At 37.5% G+C, this 21,810-nt stretch overlaps 1 protein-coding gene across 1 annotated transcript in view; it reads left to right on the top strand.

Annotated features, from left to right (window-relative positions):
* LOC126416481 (innexin inx3-like) overlaps nucleotides 1-21,510 on the top strand; it is a 30,793-nt gene extending 9,283 nt beyond the window's left edge. The window contains exons 3-7 of the mRNA XM_050084218.1: nucleotides 2,006-2,220; nucleotides 6,358-6,576; nucleotides 12,416-12,575; nucleotides 12,696-12,922; nucleotides 20,021-21,510. Of these exons, the coding sequence (XP_049940175.1) occupies nucleotides 2,006-2,220; nucleotides 6,358-6,576; nucleotides 12,416-12,575; nucleotides 12,696-12,922; nucleotides 20,021-20,197 (998 nt within the window). The 3' untranslated portion in view covers nucleotides 20,198-21,510. The remainder of the gene's footprint in view (nucleotides 1-2,005; nucleotides 2,221-6,357; nucleotides 6,577-12,415; nucleotides 12,576-12,695; nucleotides 12,923-20,020) is intronic.
* The last annotated feature ends 300 nt before the right edge of the window (nucleotides 21,511-21,810 follow it).

The following is a 21,810-nucleotide window of genomic DNA, read 5'->3' as shown; positions in this document are numbered from 1 at the left end:
TGACATCAGTTCACTCGCTAAGTGAGATGTTATTAACTGCTTATCTGCTCAATCTAGCAGAAACACTCTCCTAGCTTCTTGACTTATTTATTAAATTTTGTAATCATAGTTGATGTAATGACATCATGGATACTAATTCCCATTGCTAAATTGACATTATCAATAAAATCCAGTCTATTTGTAGCTACAAGGTTAAAGATATTTCATGTGTGGGCTGCCGAGCTAGCTGCTCAAGACACGTTTTCGGAAAATGTGTTCAATAGTATTTCGGATGACTGTCTGTGTGTACCCCCCTGCAATGAATCCATAGACCTACCAGTCTATGCTTGGTAGGTTAAAGTCACTTCCAACTAGAATTGGGTGGGCAGTAAAAATATTCAACAATTGTCCTCAGATCTGTCCCGAATAGAACTTGCATGAGACCAGTATGGATGTAGACTTCATCCCAGTGACAGTATCTGAAATATGAATACCAGTTAAGTGTGTTGTGGTCCAGCTTGCCTTCAGGAAAGGGTGCAACAGCTTTGACACCCTTTCCAACTGAATCGGTGCATGCATCCTCATCAGACTGGGTGCAACATTATTCAGATAAATAGACTGTCCAGTTGTCCATAATTTTGACTCGATGTTGTGAAGTTTATTATTTCAGAGATTAGTTAGTGTAATGTGTACTGTAGGCATGTTAGAAGGAAGAAATAGGGAGCTGTTGGCTATATACAGGAATAAAGCCCCGGGCTGTAGCCCTAAACAAATAGTGTGTTAAACAACTCTTACAGTGCTGTGCTTCAGTAAAAGAATTGGTAGCATGTGGGATAGCAATTCTAAACTTAGTTACGCAATTAAAATGTGAACAAGACACAGAAATGACTGGGAAATCATTGTATACAGTGATTTCAGTACTAATTTCATCTGAGATAGTGCTGTTTAGAGTACATAGTCTGTTTCCCCACAGTAAAATACACAACAAAAATAGTGCAACAGCAATTGGTGAGTAATTTTTAAATCTAACAGTCTTTGATGAAACTGATATGAGCTTCATAACATGTAGGAAGTCTGGTGTAATTGTCAAATGGCAGTTGTAGATATCCATGTCAGTCAGTTTTAACCCAAGAAGAGAAGAGTACAGTATCACAGAATCATAAATGCCAACTCTAACCTTATTCAGAGGGAGTCTACTGAACATTTGGAAGATATTTGATCAAGGAACACAGTATATGAGAAATTTCTTTCCTAAAAAAATATTCTAATGACAGTATAGATCCACTTGTCCTCTACAAAGTGAAGGAAACAATTGGTGATACTCAAGTATGGTTGACATCTGCAATAAAAGTACATTCATTTAATTCAGAGGACTAACTCTAATAAAGGCTTAATACTGCAAGGAATACTGCAAAAGTTTTCAGACATGTGAACAGATTTATGCACAAAACATAAAACATTTCAAGAACAAAGCAAAGCCAATTTGGACCATTATTAGGTATGTATTGAATTCTCAGTAAGTCAAATTACTTTTAATTTCCTGGTGATAGTAGCTGTGAAACGCCATTAGATTCAAAGCATTGGCCACTAAATGCATTGAATTCTTCCAGACAATAGCACAATGCTGATCCATAGCAGTAGACCTGCATAAAAAACTTTTACTGGAATTAAAAGCAAAGGCATACTGCAAGAGGAATGACACTATAAAATGCATGAGATAAAAAGGCTGTGCATCCCTCTCTGGAGTTCAAAATTGTTTTACATTTTGGTGCAAATGTCTGTATAAGACATTAGGCAGGGAATTGAGAATCTCAGATTTTCAGAAACAATGTAAGACTACCATGTAAGCCACTCTTATGATTTATCAGAATATTTGGACATGTGGTGGTAATTCTGATCAATAGTAATGGTCATATGAACCAGGTTTTTAAACTTTCATTCTATACAGACAGCTGAGAGAGTGAGTGAGGAGGATGGTGCCATTTCAATTAAAAGATTAATAATATTAACTCTGTTTGCACTACAGGTGATCCAATAACTTGTATTGTTGATAATGAAAAGATAAAAAAGGCTGTTACAACATACTGCTGGATTACATCAACATTTACTGTGCCAAGATTAAAAGGTGGAAGACCTGGTGTGGATGTAGCTGCACATAATGTAGGACCATATTTGGCATATGAGGAGAGTGTTGTGCACCATAACTACTACCAGTGGGTCCCATTTGTACTGGTATTCCAGGTAAGAGAACGACAATAGCTCATACTTAATAGTTTATTATATTGTCTTAAACTTCTTAAAATTCCATTATGAACAGTGAAATATAACCTGCCCAGAATCATTGACGTATCTGTTGAAATTTACTTGTTGTCTTCAGTTTAATCTTTTGTATTTCTTAGACCATGACCATCCACTGTCCTTGTTATACCATTATCACAGAAGTCAGTCGATAATTCACGTGACACTGCACAGTGGTGAGTGATGTGCCCAGGCCGGCCATGCCACTCCACCCCTCTTATCTTCGTTCAGAGTTAGTGTGTAGGAAAAGATTGCTATTACTCCATTGTATACAACTGACTTTCTGTAATGTACTGCCTTGATCATTACCTGAAATGTGAACTGGTGATATTATTTTGTTTTCCATACTGAAAGATGGGACCTTCATCAGGAATAATGTTCCTTGGAATAGACAGTGTCTTTCTTGTCTTCTCATACTTAGGTGTCAACACAGGGTGGGATGGGACATGTGTACCACCCCAGCCCCTCAGCGCAATATTTTTGAGAAGCAATTTCAATTTTTTTGAGTCATAGTTGACAAAAAATGACACTGCTGAATGAATACATCCAAACCTAATTACACATACTAATAGCTGTTGAGCAGTAATAATTAATGCTTTGCAGAATTTAGTAACATGCCAGTAAATAAAATCCATTTATATTTTTCACTAAAAAGACAGCATTCTAAGTTGTAATGAACTGTGTTGGATGACTGAGTGATGAATAAGCAAGCATCTGAAAGCTTAAAGGTGGAGTAGCCAGGAGGCTGAAGGGTAATAATTGACGGCCACATGAGAGCTACTTACATTAGAGTGTTAGTATGATAACAAAGCTACAGTCAGTGCATGTGTCACAAGGAATTGCTATGAAGACAGTTACAGATAATTCACCAAGATTGTATTTTTTTAAGGCAAAGGAATGATGTTAATAAATACTTATTACAAAATGTGTTCCACATATTTTCCTCGATTTCCCCCAACAAAAAGGTTTATTATCAACTAGCAGTGTATCCATAGTGGCTTCACCCACATTACTGAGAAAAAGAAAATTACATAATGTGCATTTTTAGAGGATGGTATTGTACAGCAGTAGGGTTCCAGTGTTCTCCATGTTCTCCGAGCATAGGTCTGCACTAAAAAACTCATTTTTTTTTCTGGCACATTTTTTCACCTTCTTAAACTAGTTTTAAGAGTCAAAATAATACAGTAATTAAAAATGTAAAGATCTTTGTCTGTTACTTTTGTACTTGGTAATCTGAAAATACAACTTAATCCAGTCTAAAATAGGCCCGCTGTAGGAGTTTTAAGTGCTACTAAAATACATGGCCTGAGGTATCCACAATGCACCAAAAACTGGTTTTAGGTCATCATTTTTCCAAGTATTTCAAGGGGATTTCCTCATCAGATCTCCTTGTGAGCAGTGGCTAGCACACTGGACTCGCATTCGGTACAATGACGGCTCAATGTCCGCGTCCGGCCTCCCTGATCTAGGTTTTCCGTGATTTCCCTAAATTGCTAACAGCAAATGCCGGGATGGTTCCTTTGAAAGGGCATGGCTGACTTCCTCCCCTAATCTGACGAGACCGATCACCTCGCTGTCCGGTTGACCTATCCCCATCTCCTCCCCCAACCCATCTCGACACTCCCCCCCCCCCCCCCCCGCCCTCGCCCAACCCGTCTCGACCCCCCCCCCCCCCCCCTCACCCAACCCGTAATTAAGTGCTGGTGATAGCTGTGGTCTCATTCATGAGAATTTAGGCTAAGAGTGTGTGTGTGTGTGTGTGTGTGTGTGTGTGTGTGTGTGTGTGTGTGTGTGTGTGTGTGTGTGTGTGTGTGTGTGTGTGTTTTTTTTCATCTGACAAGGAACAATTATCCTCAAGTGTAAATAAATGATTCTGATGAAACTTGATGGATATGTAGTGGATCAAAATGATGAAATACATATTTTTTTATTTCTTTACAGTTCCATTTTCAAGGGATAAAACACACCTTAAAAGACAATTTGTATTATTGGGTTAAGAAGCAATATTTTCGAAACCATGAAATATAAAAATTTTTCATATAAAAGTTGAAATGTAACTAGGGGTTTTAGCAAACAGTTCAATCAACTTCAGTAATAATTTGAAATTTGGCAAACTACCCTGCCACCATTAATTTGGCAAAATGCCTACTTTTTACAACATATATTAAAGAAGCTTTCGCATCACATTCATCAGTGTGTAGGCCTAATCAAGCCAGTTTCTGAAATGCCATTTTTGGAAAATAAGTTGTACATAATGTGCTCTGCATTTTCAACATGCCGGCCGAAGTGGCAGAGCGGTTCTAGGCGCCACAGTCTGGAACCGCGCGACCGCTACGGTCGCAGGTTCGAATCCTGCCTCAGGCGTGGATGTGTGTGATGTCCTTAGGTTAGTTAGGTTTAAGTAGTTCTAAGTTCTAAGAGACTGATGACCTTAGAAATTCGGTCCTATAGTGCTCAGTCATTTGAACCATTTTCAACATACCCAATTAAAATTTCTGAATGTTAATTACTATTCTAATTATTTGTTGTTCTTATTGTTGCGGTTGGGCCACCTGTGAAAGCAGTCATGTCATTTACCATATCTACTGCAAACACTGAACAGCTCTTTATGTTGGTATTACTACTAAAACAGATGTATTTCTTTTAACCCAGGGCTTCTCCATGTCGTGAAGAGCCTTTACAGTGGCACCCATTTGGAATCACTATCACACTGGTCCCTTTTTAAATGAGTGTTGTGTTTATGGACAGGAGGGCATTAAAGTTAAAAATTGAAAGTATAGCTAACAATGTTGACTACTGTTTCTTTAAACTGCATTAATCTTGAATGAAGGTAGAAAAGGGAGAAGCAGCATAAGTGACTTGATACTGGATCTAATAACTTACTAACACAAATCTCCAGAATAGCATTTCAGAGGAAGAACTAATGTGATCACATTCTTTACAAGATGTGTAGGTGCAGTCATATGACAAGCAACAGCATTCCGATTGGTCCAGATACCTGTTCCTATATCATTCTTACTACCTGTGGTTCACTTTCTGGTGCAGACAAAAGTAACAAGGCTAGCACATCTGAAGGAAATGTGGCATTAGTGATACTGAATGACGCCAGAGGTAGATGTTGCCACAGTTCAGATAGTGGTAGCAGTTCAGGGCTGCAGTCTAAAGTCTTGTTATCCACATACAACTAGCACAGCCCTTGCCATCTTTCACTACTGGACAGAACTACCTAGCTGCATGAAAGGATTCTCTATAACAGCAAATTTCAAAAAACTCTTCCCTATCAGTCTTAGGTCTTGATATAGAATGTTCTCTGCAGTTTGAAAAGTTTCGTTAATATTTGTTTAAATGTATCATGTTTGATATTTTTCAAGAAATGCTATCCTGGGGATTTGCAGAAGTATATTAGATCTAATGTTGAGCAACTTAAACTGTTCCTCTTTCCTCTACTAATATTTATTGTTCAGGTGGTTGAATGTAATATACGTAGTGGTCAGAAACAGCCTGAAAATTTTGCAAGGGTGTTTCGGGGTAAGTTGTGCTGAGAAATAATTGTTATGAAAAAGATTTGATGTGTCCAAGCTAATTAGCATTGCAGTTAGCCAATTAGGCTGTTGTGTGCACAAATTAAGTGGTGTGCCAAGGGTAGTGTTGCCAAATGGTTTTAGGAAAACCAAATTAAGAACACAAATAAGTGATACAAAATTGGACATGGGATGGTAGAAAGTATTGAACCCAAGCCAAAGGCTGAGCAGTATTGTGAGCAATTGTCGATACTAAGAAAACAATTGACACTGTGTTTGGTGGGCTGCTTGAATTTGCATGCACAATGGCCTGTTAGGCTAACCTCAATGCTGATTAACTCAAAAATGGCACAACACATCAATTTTTTTTCTTAAGTTATTTCTAAGCACAACCAACATGTCAACACCCTTAAAATCTTTTCAGACTGTTTATGACCACATTGTGCACTGTTAGTGTAAATCCCAATTTTAACTTTTTGCCAAAAAGTATATATTTTAACATTTTTGTAAATTTCAGTAATGTTTTCCAGAAGATTGTTGAAAAAGATTGTTTTTGCAGGGTCTGATGTTTTATGCACCTCACTGGCTGTGGAAGAAGTGGGAAGGAGGCCTTATTTCCAATATTAGTGAAGGGCTGAGAGGTCGTAAGATAGGTGACAATGAGGAGACCAGAAAAAAAATGGAGCGTGTTATTCTATACTTCACATCATCGTGGAGAATGCACAAAATGTACTGTGCATGTTATACCTTTTGTGTCGCTCTCAATCTAATAAATACAGTGAGTAAACACTAATCTGACTTTACCTAAAGCAAACATTACTAGAATGGAGAAAGTGTCTTACATATACTGGAAAATTTATAAGAATGCACACATACTTCTGAAATCTACCAAGGACTTGTAATATCTATGCTGCTGTGTTGCATTCTGAATGTGGACAAACTTGCTGTTGAACAAGTGGTTATAACATTTTGGTTCAGTAACATGTGTGTATGGGAGTTAGCTAACTCCATCTGTTGTTCAGATTCAGTGTTTACACAATGCGTAAGAATTTTGAATTTTCAGTACATCAAATTATTGTAATAAACTTGCCAGTAAACTCTTTGTAGCATGCCTAAGTAGTAATCATAATAACCACAACCTGTTTTGCAAATGCTGAGAAGTGTTGAGAGTTTAGTTTCTTCCCTGCCTGAACCTGGTAAGCTTATCGGTATCACCAAAGACTTTAAAATCACACCATATAATCGTACCATTCATCTAGGTGTCTACATTTGTGTGACAGATGACAGAAATTTAAATATTTCGTGCATTTGTAAAATTGCTGAAGGAAAGATATTTCAAAATGGTACTTGTATTTAAAGAGGGAGTTGGCAATTAAATTGAATTTGTATACAGAAAGCATAAAAGTCAAAATTAGATACATACGTTGCAAAAAACTGTAAGGTCCATGGCGGAGGCTACCTTGTACCACTTCTAGTCACTTTCTTTCCTGTAACACTGGCAAATTGAGCAACGAAAAAACGAATGTTTAAAAGCTTCTGAACAAACCCTAACATCTCGGATCTTACCTTCATGATCCTTTCGTAAAATGTACTTTGACCGAAGTTGAGTTTTTTTGCAGTCAGCCTATATTTGTGCAATACTGTCTTGTCGAAAGAGCATTGTCTTCCATCCAGGGATTGCCATTTTTTCATGAAGCATCTTCATAATACTTGAATGCTGATCGAATGATTGGTAACAAATCTAGCAGTACACCTCTGAATTTCTTCGTCCTCTTCCTATAATCCAACACTCAAACAGTACTCAAGAACGGCTCGCATTCGTGTTCTATATGCTGTCTACCTGATGGATGAGCTATACTTCCCAAAATTTTCCCAATAACACAGTAGAGCATTCACTGTCGCTATTACAAACATTACATGCTCATTCCATTTCATAGTGCTTTACAATGTTACACCTAGATATTTAATCAAAGTGGCTGTGTTGAGGTGCAATCACTAGTTCTGTATTCAAATGTTTCAGGGCTATTTTTTGTACTCATCCTCATTAACTTGCTCTTCTCTATATGTAGAGCAAGCGGCCTTTCATCACACCAACTAGAAATTTTGCCTATCATCTTGTATACTCCTGGAGTCACTCAATGATGACACCTTCCCATATACCGCAGTGTCATCAGCAAATAGCTATTAATTGCTGCTCACCCCGTCTCGGGTCATTTATGTATGTGGAGAATATAAGTGGTCCTATCATGCTTCCCTGGGGCACTTGTGATATCCTTGTCTCCAAAGAATACTCACCAAGGATGACATACTGGGTTCTCTTATTTAAGAAATTTTCCAGCCATTCACACGTTGTTATTGTTGTTGTTGTTGTTGTTGTTGTCTTCAGTCCTGAGACCGGTTTGATGCAGCTCTCCATGCTACTCTATCCTGTGCAAGCTTCTTCATCTCCCAGTACCTACTGCAACCTACATCCTTCTGAATCTGGTTACTGTATTCATCTCTTGGTCTCCCTCTACAATTTTTACTCTCCACACTGCCCTCCAATTCGAAATTGGTGATCCCTTGATGCCTCGGAACATGTCCTACCAACCGATCCCTTCTTCTAGTCAAGTTATGCCGCAAACTTCTCTTCTCCCTAATCCTATTCAATACTTCCTCATTAGTTATGTGATCTACCCATCTAATCTTCAGCATTCTTCTGTAGCAGCACATTTCGAGAGCTTCTATTCTCTTCTTGTCCAAACTATTTATCGTCCCTGTTTCACTTCCATACATGGCTACACTACATACAAATACTTTCAGAAACGACTTCCTAACACTTACATCTATACTCGATGTTAACAAATTTCTCTTCTTCAGAAATGTTCCTTGCCATTGCCAGTCTACATTTTATATCCTCTCTACTTCGACCATCATCAGTTCCTTTACTACTATAAGTCTCTCATTTCCTAATCTAATCCCCTCAGCATCACCCGACTTAATTGGACTACATTCCATTATCCTCATTTTGCTTTTGTTGATGTTCGTCTTATATCCTCCTTTCAAGACACTGTCCATTCCGATCAACTGCTCTTCAAAGTCCTTTGCTGCCTCTGACAGAATTACAATGTCATCGGCGAACCTCAAAGTTTTTATTTCTTCTCCATACTCTAAATTTTTCTTTTGTTTCCTTCACTGCTTGCTCGATATAGATATTGAATAACACCGGGGAGAGGTTACAACCCTCTCTCACTCCTTTCCCAACCACTGATTCCCTTTCATGCCCCTCGACTCTTATAACTGCTATCTGGTTTCTGTACAAATTGTAAATAGCTTTTCGCTCCCTGTATTTTACCCCTGCCACATTCAGAATTTGAAAGAGAGTATTCCAGTCAACATTGTCAAAAGCTTTCTCTAAGTCTACAAATGCTAGGAACGTAGGTTTGCCTTTCCTTAATCTAGCTTCTAAGATAAGTCGTAGGGTTAGTATTGCCTCACGTGTTCCGATATTTCTACGGAATCCAAACTGATCTTCCCCGAGGTCGGCTTCTACTAGTTTTTCCATTCATCTGTAAAGAATTTGCGTTAGTATGTTGCAGCCATGACTTATTAAACTGATAGTTTGGTAATTTTCACATCTGTCAACACCTGCTTTCTTTGGGATTGGAATTATTATATTCTTCTTGAAGTCTGAGGGTATTTCACCTGTCTCGTACACCTTGCTCACCAGATGGTAGTTTTGTCAGGACTGGCTCTCCCAAGGCTGTCCAGCAGTTCTAAGTGAATGTTGTTTACTCTCGGGGCCTTGTTTCGACTCAGGTGTTTCAGTGCTCTGCCAAACTCTTCACACAGTATCATATCTCCCATTTCATCTTCATCTACTTCCTCTTCCATTTCCATAATTTTGTCCTCAAGTGCATTGCCCTTGTATAGAGCCTCTATATACTCCTTCCACCTTTCTGCTTTCCCTTCTTTGCTTAGAACTGGGTTTCCATCTGAGCTTTCGATATTCATACAAGTGGTTCTCTTTTCTCCAAAGGTTTCTTTAATTTTCCTGTAGGCAGTATCTATCTTACCCCTAGTGAGGTAAGCCTCTACATCCTTACATTTGTCCTCTAGCCATCCCTGCTTAGCCATTTTGCACTTCCTGTCGATCTCATTTTTGAGACGTTTGTATTCCTTTTTGCCTGCTTCATTTACTGCATTTTTATATGTTCTCCTTTTGTCAATTAAATTCAGTATTTCGTCTGTTACCCAAGGATTTCTAGTAGCCCTAGTCTTTTTACCTACTTGATCCTCTGCTGCATTCATAAACCATATGCTTGGACACTTGTCAACAATCTGTAGTGGGACATAATTTCAAATGCTTTCCAGAAGTCTAGGAATATGGAATCTGCCTGTTTCCCTCCATCCATGGTTTGTAGTATATCATGTGAGAACAGGGAGGGTTGAATTTTCAGATGGTTGATGTACTCTAAACCCATGCTGATTTGTGTACAGAAGCTTTCCTGTCTTGAGCAAACTTATTGCATCTGAACTCAGAATTTGGTAGAGAATTCTGCAGCAAACCAGTGTTAAGGATATTGGTTATAATTATCATATTTTTACCTTTCTTACATACAGGAGTCACTTGCACTTTTTTCCATCACCTTGGGACCTTATGCTGAGTGAGATATTTGTAATAAATGCCGGCTATGTAAGGGGGCCAATGCTGCAGAGCACTCTTTGTAAAACAGAATTGGGATTCCATCTGGACCTGGTGATTTATTTGCTTTCAGATGCTTCCCTAAGCCATGGATGCCAATTTGTGTCCTCCATGTGGGAATCTGTATGACAATTAGACAACTGTATGTTTGTACGATCCTCCTCCATGAACGATTTCTTAAACATGAAATTTAAAACTTAAGCTTTGCTTTTACTGTCTTTTATTACAACCCCAGACTTACAGCATTTATTATTTCACCTGTTCCCAAAAAATCAACGAGCAGAACCCCGTTTTCTGTACCAAAACACTGACACCCTGATTTGCCTTGCTGTTTGTTGAGTTGTGAATTTTTTGGCTAAAGGAGAATGAGTATGACACCACTGCACTGACTGTTGTTTGCCCTTTGGAGTATGGTGACAAGCCCAAGTTTCATCTTCTATCACTACAGAACTGAGAAAAGCATTGCCTTCAGTCTCAAAACAATCAAGAAATTCACGAGCAGCACTGACCCTATTCATTTTGTGTTTTTAGGTAAATTGTTGAATGGCAATCAGAGAGATGATGAGCTTCAATTTTCTGCAGCACATCACCAGTCACAACAAATGGCCTTCCGATTCTGTCTTCACAGTGAATTTTCGTCCTTCGAAAATTGAAATTCCGCACCCATTTCATCACATCCTCTCCACACACTGAAACAATTTCATGATGAATCACAGCAGTGTTCATGCCCTTAACATTTAGGTAGCAAATCACAGCATGCACTTTGCACTTGCCAGGTGCCGGAATGAGAATGCTTATTTCTGTCGCCGCAACACTAATCGACGAGCTTATGATTGTTGGAATGCTTCTTCCTTCCACTTGTTGCCTGTGACATAGCAGTGGTACCAACTTCCCCCACGGACATTCCATGTTAAAGCTGCATGCCTTATCACCTTAGTTTCTGGGTAAACCTCATATCTCTAGCAAATTTCACCCTGCAGTCTAACTTTCATCCAACTTAGTGTTTGACACCGTCTCTCCTGAACTGTGTGCCATACAGTGATATAATTTTGCTGGTATATGTGAATACTGTCTGCAAAATGTCAAGAAAACAGTTATCAGTAAAGTAGTAATAAATTAAAACATCATGCTTCATGTGGCAGTTTTACAGCACGAACAGTGAAAATGTATTAAGTAATAAATGTTTTTCCTTTCATCATTTTTTTGGGGGTTGTCAGTGAGAAACATTTCATAAAACTTTTGACATTATGTGTAAAGTTTGTTGAAAGTTGCTAAGTGCTCTCACATTAGCAGATGCAGGATAAATGAAATCTGGATATACATGTATCATGGGCTACACTTATTTTTTATGTTCATCCTCACAGCAGTTCCTTAGACAGTAAGTGATATGTGTTCTGTTTGGTTGAAATCAGTCCAATGGTTTGCACTTGGAGTTAATTGCTTCTACATTATTTTCCCCTGGATAACAGATGCATTTAAATATAAATGCTTTGCTTCCTTTTGCAAGTTTAATTATAATTGCCCTTAATTATTCCTACAAAACACTGAAAATTTTTATGAAGAGACTACACTTAATGAATTTCAGATGATGTTAAATGCAGTATTCTAATGATGAGAAATTACACATCCATTATCTAATACTATGGATAATGCAGAGGGGTATCTTGGGAACATCAAAAGGATTTGAGGATGTGAGCATACATCTGAGTGCAATACAGAAAAATTTACACTTATATTCTATGAGAAAATGTTCTGTATGGACTTGTCACACCAGTAGCTATGCTAGACGCATTAACATAATTTGTTACAGAATGAAATCGCTATACACTGTGTGATAAGAAGCTACAACTTAAAAATACTGTAAAGAAACAACGTGCAAAGAAAAGGGCAATGTTCTTCGGAAATAAATTAAATTCAGTAACCTTTTTTCCAGTTTGGAAACATATTTCTAATTAATAAGTTCCTTGGTGGGACATTTCTTGAGTATGGAACCAAAGTTCTGCAACTTCCGGACCAAGAATTTCGAACTGATCCAATGGCTGATGTATTCCCAAAAATTACAAAATGCACATTTCATAAATATGGTCCTTCAGGTATGAATAATTTCTTTGTTCTGTACACAGTTTTGTTTTCTTGCATGAAAGAAATTTTATGTTGCTAATATGCATAAATATATCCTTATAGTATTGATATAATTTCAATTTACTTTGCAGGGGGGATACAGGTACTTGATGTTATGTGTGTACTGGCACTCAATATTCTCAATGAGAAGATATACATCTTCCTGTGGTTTTGGTTAATAATATTGGCAGTTATATCAAGCTTGGGCCTATTGTACACATTAGCAATTACGCGGTTTCCAAAAGCCAGAGAAACTGTTTTTAAACGAGGTTTCAAAATTTCAAGGACAGCTACGAAATCAATAGCCACAAAACTCTCTGTAAGTATTTGAAGATAACGGTGTATTTCTGTGTGATAAAATAGTTCCTTTAAAATGATAAAGCACACTTGTCCAATGTGATGTTAATAATAATAACAGACGGAAAACACTTCTGGAGCAACATATGGTCAAACCCAGTACAACATAACAGAAATGCATGGTGGATACAAGCAGAAACAGACTCATACAAGATGATACCACAAATGCCTGAAGTGATAATTTTGCAACATGAAGTCACTCGAGCAATTAATTCTACGCACAATTTGGAAAGCCCCTGGAAATGATAAAATTGCAAATTTCTGGCTAAAGTAGTTCACCTCAACACATTCACATCTAACTAAATTATTTAACAATATTAATATAATAGAGGGAAACATTCCACATGGGAAAAATATATCTAAAAACAAAGATGTGACTTACCAAACGAAAGCGCTGGCAGGTCGATACACACACACACACACACACACACACACACACACACACACACAAAAAATTCAAGCTTTTGCAACAAACTGTTGCCTCATCAGGAAAGAGGGAAGGAGAAGGAAAGACGAAAGGATGTGGGTTTTAAGGGAGAGGGTAAGGAGTCATTCCAATCCCGGGAGCGGAAAGACTTACCTTAGGTGGGAAAAGAGGACGGGTATACGCTCGCTCGCTCACGCGCACACGTGTGTGTGTGTGTGTGTGTGTGTGTGTGTGTGTGTGTGTGTGTGTGTGTGTGTGTGTGTGTGTGTGTGTGTGTGTAAAACCCACATCCTTTCGTCTTTCCCACTCCTTCCCTCTTTCCTGATGAGGCAACAGATTGTTCCGAAAGCTTGAATTTTGTGTGTATGTTTGTGTTTGTTTGTGTGTCTATCGACCTGCCAGCGCTTTCGTTTGGTAAGTCACATCATCTTTGTTTTTAGATAAATTATTTAACAATTACATTGCAGACTCATACACAGTCCCTCATACACTTACACAAGGAATAACTTACCTGAAACCTAAAGATCAAGCAGACACAGCAAACCCAGAAAAATTTCGCCCCATAACACGCCTACCTACAAGCTACAAAATATTAACTTCAGTCATTACACAGAAATTAATGACATATACAACACAGAACAAAAAGGCTGCTGCAAAGGAGCACCTGATAATAGATGCAGAGGTGACATATCAAGCTAAAACTAAACAAAGGTCGCTGCACTACGCATACATTGATTACCAAAAAGCTTTTGATAGTGTACCCCACTGATGGTTACTACAGATATTGGAAATATACAAAGTAGATACTAAATTAATACAGTTCCTAAACATAGTAATGAAAAATTGGAAAACCACACTTAATATCCATACAAATTCAGATATCACATCACAGCCAATACAGATTAAGCGTGGAATATACCAAGGAGACTCATTACGTCCTTTCTGGTTCTGCCTTGCTCTGAACCCATGCTAAATAATACAAATACAAATTATGGATATAATATTACTGGAACATACCCACACATTTGCTGTACATGGATGATCTAAAACTACTGGCAGCAACAAATCAACAACTCAACCAATTACTAAAGATAACAGAAGTATTCAGCAATGATATAAATATGGCTTTTGGGACAGACAAATGTAAGAAAAATAGCATAGTCAAGGGAAAACACACTACACGAGAAGATTACATATTGGGTAACCACAGCGACTGCATAGAAGCTATGGAAAAAACAGATGCCTATAAATATCTAGGATGCAGACAAACAATAGGAATAGATACTACAAATATTATTTATCCTGTGGAGGCCCGGGAAAAGAATAGGCCTCCGGTATGTTTTGCCAGTCGTGAAAGGTGAAAGGTGACGAAAAGAACAAACCACTAATAGGGCTAACCCCCCCCCCCCCCCCCCCTAATGAAGCCTCGGACAAGTGCTGTCATGGTCAGGGATGACGCTTGAACCCTATGCCCGCCCACAATGGTAACGACACTGCTAGCCACACGGAAAATGATTTAAATTCAAATAGAGGTGTTTTGAAGGATATGCTTCCTGCAACCACTCTAGAAGGAAAACAGACAGAGGGTAGGATGGTCAGATGAAGTTAACAGACACCTCATGTTCTGTTATTACCAAGTAACAAACTTAGGAACCAACACAACTGGATACAGATCACAAGTATACACAACATTTATTACCAGATACCCAGAATTAAAATTTTTAACAGAACGACTGGCTGATCAGTTCCGTGTAATAATCAAAAATAACAGGATACCCCAGTCAGAATTAGAAAACATCAAACAACAAGTACAACAAATACTGGAACAAAATAATGTGCAATCAGAAGAAGAAAATACAGTAATGGACTCACATCCCAGAGCAAACAAACAAAGAACAACATGCATCAATTAAACAATCAGAGGAAAACGATATCTTAAGACAGCCACCAGAACAAGCACAAATAGAACATGAAGTGGCACACATGTTAGATATAGAAGAAAAATTTCAGCTGACATGTATAGAATACAAAGACACAAATACAGACATTAGACCATTCTTGCATAGATCACCAAATAACCCACAAGTAACAACAACAACAACAACAACAACAACAACAACAACAACTATCAACACAATCATACACAACAAAATAAATGAAAATACAACTATGGAAGAGTTACAACTACTGGTTTATATAGGAGCACTCACTACACGAAATATACACCCTAGGCCCAGATCAGAACCAACCAACACACAGAAGAAACCCACAAAACCAGCATGACAACACAGGCTACAGATCAGAATAGAAAAACTGAGAAAAGACATCGGACAGCTAACACAATTTATAAGAAATGAAATGTCAGACAAAAAACGAAAAAGGTTAGGTAAAATCTCAAAACAAGAAGCGATAGAGCAATTGGATGAAAAGAAGCAGAAATTACAAGCATTGGCCAAACAACTTAGGAGATACAAAGAAAGTGAAAATAGAAGGAAACAAAACCAAACATTCAACAGAAACCAAAAGAAATTTTACCATACAATATTATTATCTTCTTTCCTTTCTCAGACCTTAGGTCTGGTTAAAAATGGAAAGTGACGCGGACCTTGATCAAGCGTGACTTCCTTTTAACTGTACGGTATATGTTACATTGCATTTAGGAACTTTCAGGTAATTGAACATGTATCAATAATTACATATTTCTGTAGTTGTATATAGTTATAATAGAGGGAAACATTCCATGTAGGAAATATATATCTAAAAACAAAGATGATGTGACTTACCAAATGAAAGTGCTGGCAGGTCGACAGACACACAAACAAACACAAACATACACACAAAATTCAAGCTTTCGCAACAAACTGTTGCCTCATCAGGAAAGAGGGAAGGAGAGGGAAAGACGAAAGGATGTGGGTTTTAAGGGAGAGGGTAAGGAGTCATTCCAGTCCCGGGAGCGGAAAGACCTACCTTAGGGGGGAAAAAAGGACGGGTACACACGCACACACACACACACTCTTTCCTGATGAGGCAACAGTTTGTTGCGAAAGCTTGAATTTTGTGTGTATGTTTGTGTTTGTTTGTGTGTCTGTCGACCTGCCAGCACTTTCATTTGGTAAGTCACATCATCTTTGTTTTTAGATATGTAGTTGTATATATACGTTTGGATGTAGCTGTATTGCGTTGATGTACTGGTGGATATTGTGTGGTATGACTTCTGTAGTTGATAGTACCATTGGTATAATGTCAACTTTATCCTGATGCCACATGTCCTTAACTTCCTCAGCCAGTTGGATGTATTTTTCAATTCTTTCTCCTGTATATTTGTTGTATTGTAAAAGAAAGTCGCACTTGATCAAGGTCCCCGTCACTTTCCATTTTTAACCAGACATAACGTCTGAGAAAGGAAAGAAATAATATCATCATCATCAAACTGTCTGATCATCAGCAAAGATGGTCAGCTTTTGAAAAACTAATGCAACCGTTAGGCAAAAAAATCTACTCACCTAGTGGTGGCAGCAGAATATGTAGATGAAGATATTTAAGTTGGCAAGCTTTTGGAGCCAGTGGTCTCTTCTGGCAGAAGGGGAATGAAGGGGCATGAAGGAAAAGTACTGTTGAAGTTTAGGAAAAAGGGTAGAGTTTGGAAAAGTTACCCAGAATCCCAGATGGTATGAGAAGAAAAGACTGATTGTTGGGGACTGCACCAGATGAATTTGAAAACGAGAGAGGTTTAAGGTGGAAGATAGGGTAATGTGAAAGACAGATTACTGCCAAAACGTTGTGCATGAGTTAATAAGAATGGAAAGCTAAGTGCGTTGTATGTGATAGAGGTGGGGTAGGGAGGTGCGAGGTGGGGGTTGAGAACAGGTGAGAGAGTGAAAGATATATAAAACTAAAATTGAGTGAAGAAAGCAACATTCACTGTGAAGAAATGCTGAAACCAAAGAAATTGTTGTAGATAAAGACCATGGGGATGGTGAGAACCAAGGACATGTTGCAGCACTAGTTCCTGTTTGTGCAGTTCTGAGAAATTGGTATCTGGGGGGAAAATCCAGATGGCAAATGTGGGAAACAGACACTGAGATCACCACTATCAGCTACTTCGACAAGGCTGAGTTCCTACAATCATGCCCTGAAATGAGGTCCGTTTTCAGACATTTTGCCCACCACAACTAGAAAAGCTTTTTTTCAACTTCCCTATCTCTGCAATATCCTTGTCGGATCCTATTCTCCTTGTGCACCCATCTCCTTACCTTTGGCTTCTATCCCTGTGACTGTCACCACTGTAAGACTTGGCCTGTGCAACTTCCTGTCACCACCTATACCAGCTCTGTAACTGGCAAAACATACACTAGCAAATGGAGAGCCACCTTCGAAACAGCACATCATAGACCGGCTGTTATGTAAACATTATTAGGCCTTTTATATCGACAAGACTACTACCAATTTACCAGTTAGGATGAATGGGCACATGCAGTTTGGGTATACTGGCAACACACACTATCCTTCATGTCCTCGGTGCCTGTGGCACCACACGTACCATCTGGATTCTTCCCCAAGACACCATTTTCTCAGAACTCTAAAAGTTTGAACTGCTGTTACAACATGTTCTTGGTTCTTGCTACCAACCTGGCCTCAGTCTATTAATTTCTTCAGTCTCAGCATTTCATCATGTTAACTATCTCTTTATTCACTCCCTTTCAATTTTCTATATCTTTCACTTTGACTTGATGTTCCACCCTCCCGCCACTTCCATCACATACAATGTACTTAGCTTTCTGCTCTTATTAACTAGTTACAATGTTTTGGCAGTAATCTCTTCCTTGTATGTTTCCCTATCTTCCAACTTTAAGCTCTTGGATTTTCAAATCTTGTCTGGTACAGTCACCTTCTCATCCTATCTGGCCATTTGGTAAGCCTTCCCTGATCCTGGGTTCTGGGTACTTTTTCTGAACTCCACCCTTTTTCCAAAACCTCACCAGTCTTTTGCCTTCACCCCTCTTCCTTCCCCCCTCTTCCTTCCCCTCCAGTCCTTCTGCCAGAAGGAGCCACTGGCTCCAGAAGCTTGCAAACTTGAATACCTTAATAGATGTGCTCTCCTGCTGCCACTTGGTGAGTAGATGTTTTATTTATCCAATTACAAAATGTCTAATCAGTATGACAAGAGACAATAAATTTTGCTCAAGATAACTGAAAAGGATGAGCAGATAATGCACCAAAGAGACAAACAGAAAAACAATACTTAATGCCAAAAACAAATGTAACCACTCTGCAAGGTCTGAAACTAATATTATCAGCTCTGGTTTACAGTAAGATATGAATCATGATTATATAAAATCTTAATTGAGTTCCAAAGAAGTGTTCATGAAATAAAAGGGCCAAGAAATGAAACGAGTAAAAAGAGTGCTACCAGCAGTTATTACGAAACCAAAATTAAGTGGAGTTTGGTACATAGTTATATAACTTATTATACGTGGACTAAAAAACTTCCATTTAAATACTTAAAAAGAAAGATGAAGAAATTCTGTGTGACCTGGTTTATAATTAACAGCTTTCAGGAATAACCCATGAAGAATCTCAGAAAACTAGAAATTGTCATTACCCAACAGTGTATGAAAGGTGGCCAGTAAAACTGATCCTTTTGAAAGGGAAATGCTCTACATGGATGAAATAAGGTTCTGTATGCCTAATGAGGCAGTAAGGGAAGTTAAGAACTTTAGAAATGTGGAGGTTTAATAAAAAGCAGCTGCAACAGATTTGGTTTATATTGTCCTGCATTTAGGACATGTACACGATTGTCAAATTTACTGCAGCAAGAAATAAAACCTTCATAAGAATTTTTCATTATCATAGCAGTGAGTGAAATAAATTTGAAATTAAGAAAAGTAATTTTCCTCTATCATTAAAAAAGTTGTTACAGGACAACTCCAGAATTCTGGAAAATAAGATGAAACATGGCAGAATGTAGCAAAGTTCTAAGGTATTACTGAGGTAAATTTAGCATTTACACACAAACTAATAAAAAAAAAAAACTAGTCAAAAGTTGTCTTCAAATACCAGAATACCAGCAGATACTTGCATTCAAGAGGTAAAAGGAAATAAAAAAAAACTGAATGATTTCAGAGCAGGAATCAACAGGAACTGTACCCAAAGCGATCTGAGAAGAAGTTAATAAATCAGAGCTTGAACAAATTTTGGTGAAAACCATACACTTGAGAACTGAAAGTGGCATTTGGTCATTAGGAGGTCCTTACAAAAGGAAAATAAGAAATGTACAATGTTTAAAGAAGATACATGTGTTGAAAGTAATGCAGAACATCCAAATGGAGAGGAACTGAGACCCATTTCTTGTAAACACAGCCAACTTCAAATTTACAGTGTTGTTTTTTTTCTATATTTAAACATGGAACAAATTGCATAAATGATTTTGAAGATATAAAATATCTACAGTTGTTGTTTTAAAAAATTGACAAATTTTTGTAACTTGGTTACTAATAAATGCAAAACTGAGGTGTCAGGTGTTAGTTCTATTACTGCACTAGCAAGTATTTTCAGTTTTGTTTATTGTTACTATAATTATAGTGGTAGAAAGTCTCTACATAGTGCTACTGAACTCTAACTACTTTTTTTCAGGCTGGAGACTTTTTAGTATTACATTTTTTGGGCCAAAGTATTAGTGCTGCATCATTTACTGAACTGCTAGATCAGTTATCTGAAAACTTAAATGACAAACGTTCACATGGAAATCAAACACCTCCATTAATTGAAATGTCACCTCTGTATCCTCATTTGCCAAAAACTGCAGCCTGAGTTACTGGGCTGTGGAACCTGTGATCTCATGACTGATTTGAGAGAAAGGAGTGAGATGGACAAGAGATAGAAATGTCTGCATTTGTAATTGTGACACATCAATTTTAAAACAGTTTAGTGCAAATTGAGTATTATGAATTTTCAGTGTTTGTGCTTCAGTTGTTTGTGTGGTGATGAATGAACCGTGTTATCAGTACCTGGAGCAGCCAAAAGTGACTGAGAGTATTAAAATGATCTTATTGTGCATAAGTAGCACATACTGTTAAGATTCATTTTTGAATATTTATGTGGTATTCACATGCTGTGATAATTTGTGCCATTTACAATGTATTTATAAGGATCTTGCCATTTATTTTGGTACTTTTTATGATGTATTTGTAAATGTTTTTGTAATTTATTACAGATTGTACACATAATCATTAAAATATTTTTGTAAGGATTTCAAAATGTTGTATTACCAGTATCTCAGTGATTCACATTTGTAAAACCCACAACAAAAATCATCTTAAAGGGTATGGAATCAATTCTGGCACATATTAACAAAGTGAAGCAGCGTGATGCATTATTTTGCTCCAGTCTTTGAATAAAATGATAGAATTTGTGAGCACTGAATTAGTGTGGAGCAATGGTCATTGTTGATGGTGGTGGGCATTCTTCTTACTGCATCTTATACACATTTAAAAAGAATGCAATGGTTTAAAAATAAAATTGGCTCCTGAATCTACGCGCCATAGTAATTTTACACCATCATCAGTTCTGTGGGGCCTGTTTCTGACAGAAGATTCACAGTTTGGAGAAAATGGCCAAATAATAGATAGTTTGTGCTTGCTCAGTATCATCTCAAGTCACTGTTAAATTATCTGCAAATAACCTCAGTGATGTGCTTTGCTTATAGCAGAATGAAATCAATGGCTGAACATACACTGCACCTCTCTATCGTGATCTGTTGACTTCGCAGTTCCAACTGGCATTTGTGAAACAAATAATGAAAAAATCATAAATCACTTACCCCTTCATATTATGAGAGATACATTTCCTTTTAAATGAAACACAAATGTAACTCATTTTTTAACTTATTTAATTATAAATCAGAACTAATTCTGTGAGTGAGTGCCCACATGCTATATTTTTTCCTTTTTAATATCTGTTACTTATTTGCTGTATGTACTGGTTCATGTAATATCAGAATTCTTTTACAAAATGTATTTTTAAACCATAATTATTAAAAATGTGACTTTGATGATGGCAATGGTGAAAATGTTGTGTAGAAAGATTTTATGTAAGAAAGTATTAAAAATGTAGTCCTACCAGTTTGCAGGCCTAATGTTTCTCCATCAAAATTCTATACCTTTACCAGAAAAATTGAAAATTCTCAAATACAAAATCTTGGTTTCTGGAATATTTTTGTTGGACTTTACTAGAAAACAGATGTGTTCATCCAAAATTCTGCTTATGAAAAGAATACATAAAGTAATAAAAGTAATTTCATTTAAAGTCCAAGTATTCTGCTATTACTGTCTTTGACATTGGTAAATGCCAGTAAACCCCAATTCATTAAAGAAGTGAACTCGAAAGTATGAGAAAGCATCAAACATGAGATTACTTTACAAATG

The sequence above is a fragment of the Schistocerca serialis genome, chromosome 8 (genome assembly GCF_023864345.2).
Source record: "Schistocerca serialis cubense isolate TAMUIC-IGC-003099 chromosome 8, iqSchSeri2.2, whole genome shotgun sequence".
Lineage (NCBI taxonomy): Eukaryota > Metazoa > Arthropoda > Insecta > Orthoptera > Acrididae > Schistocerca > Schistocerca serialis.
The sequence above is the reverse complement of the archived record's forward strand: the minus strand, read 5'-3'. Positions and strand labels throughout refer to the sequence as shown.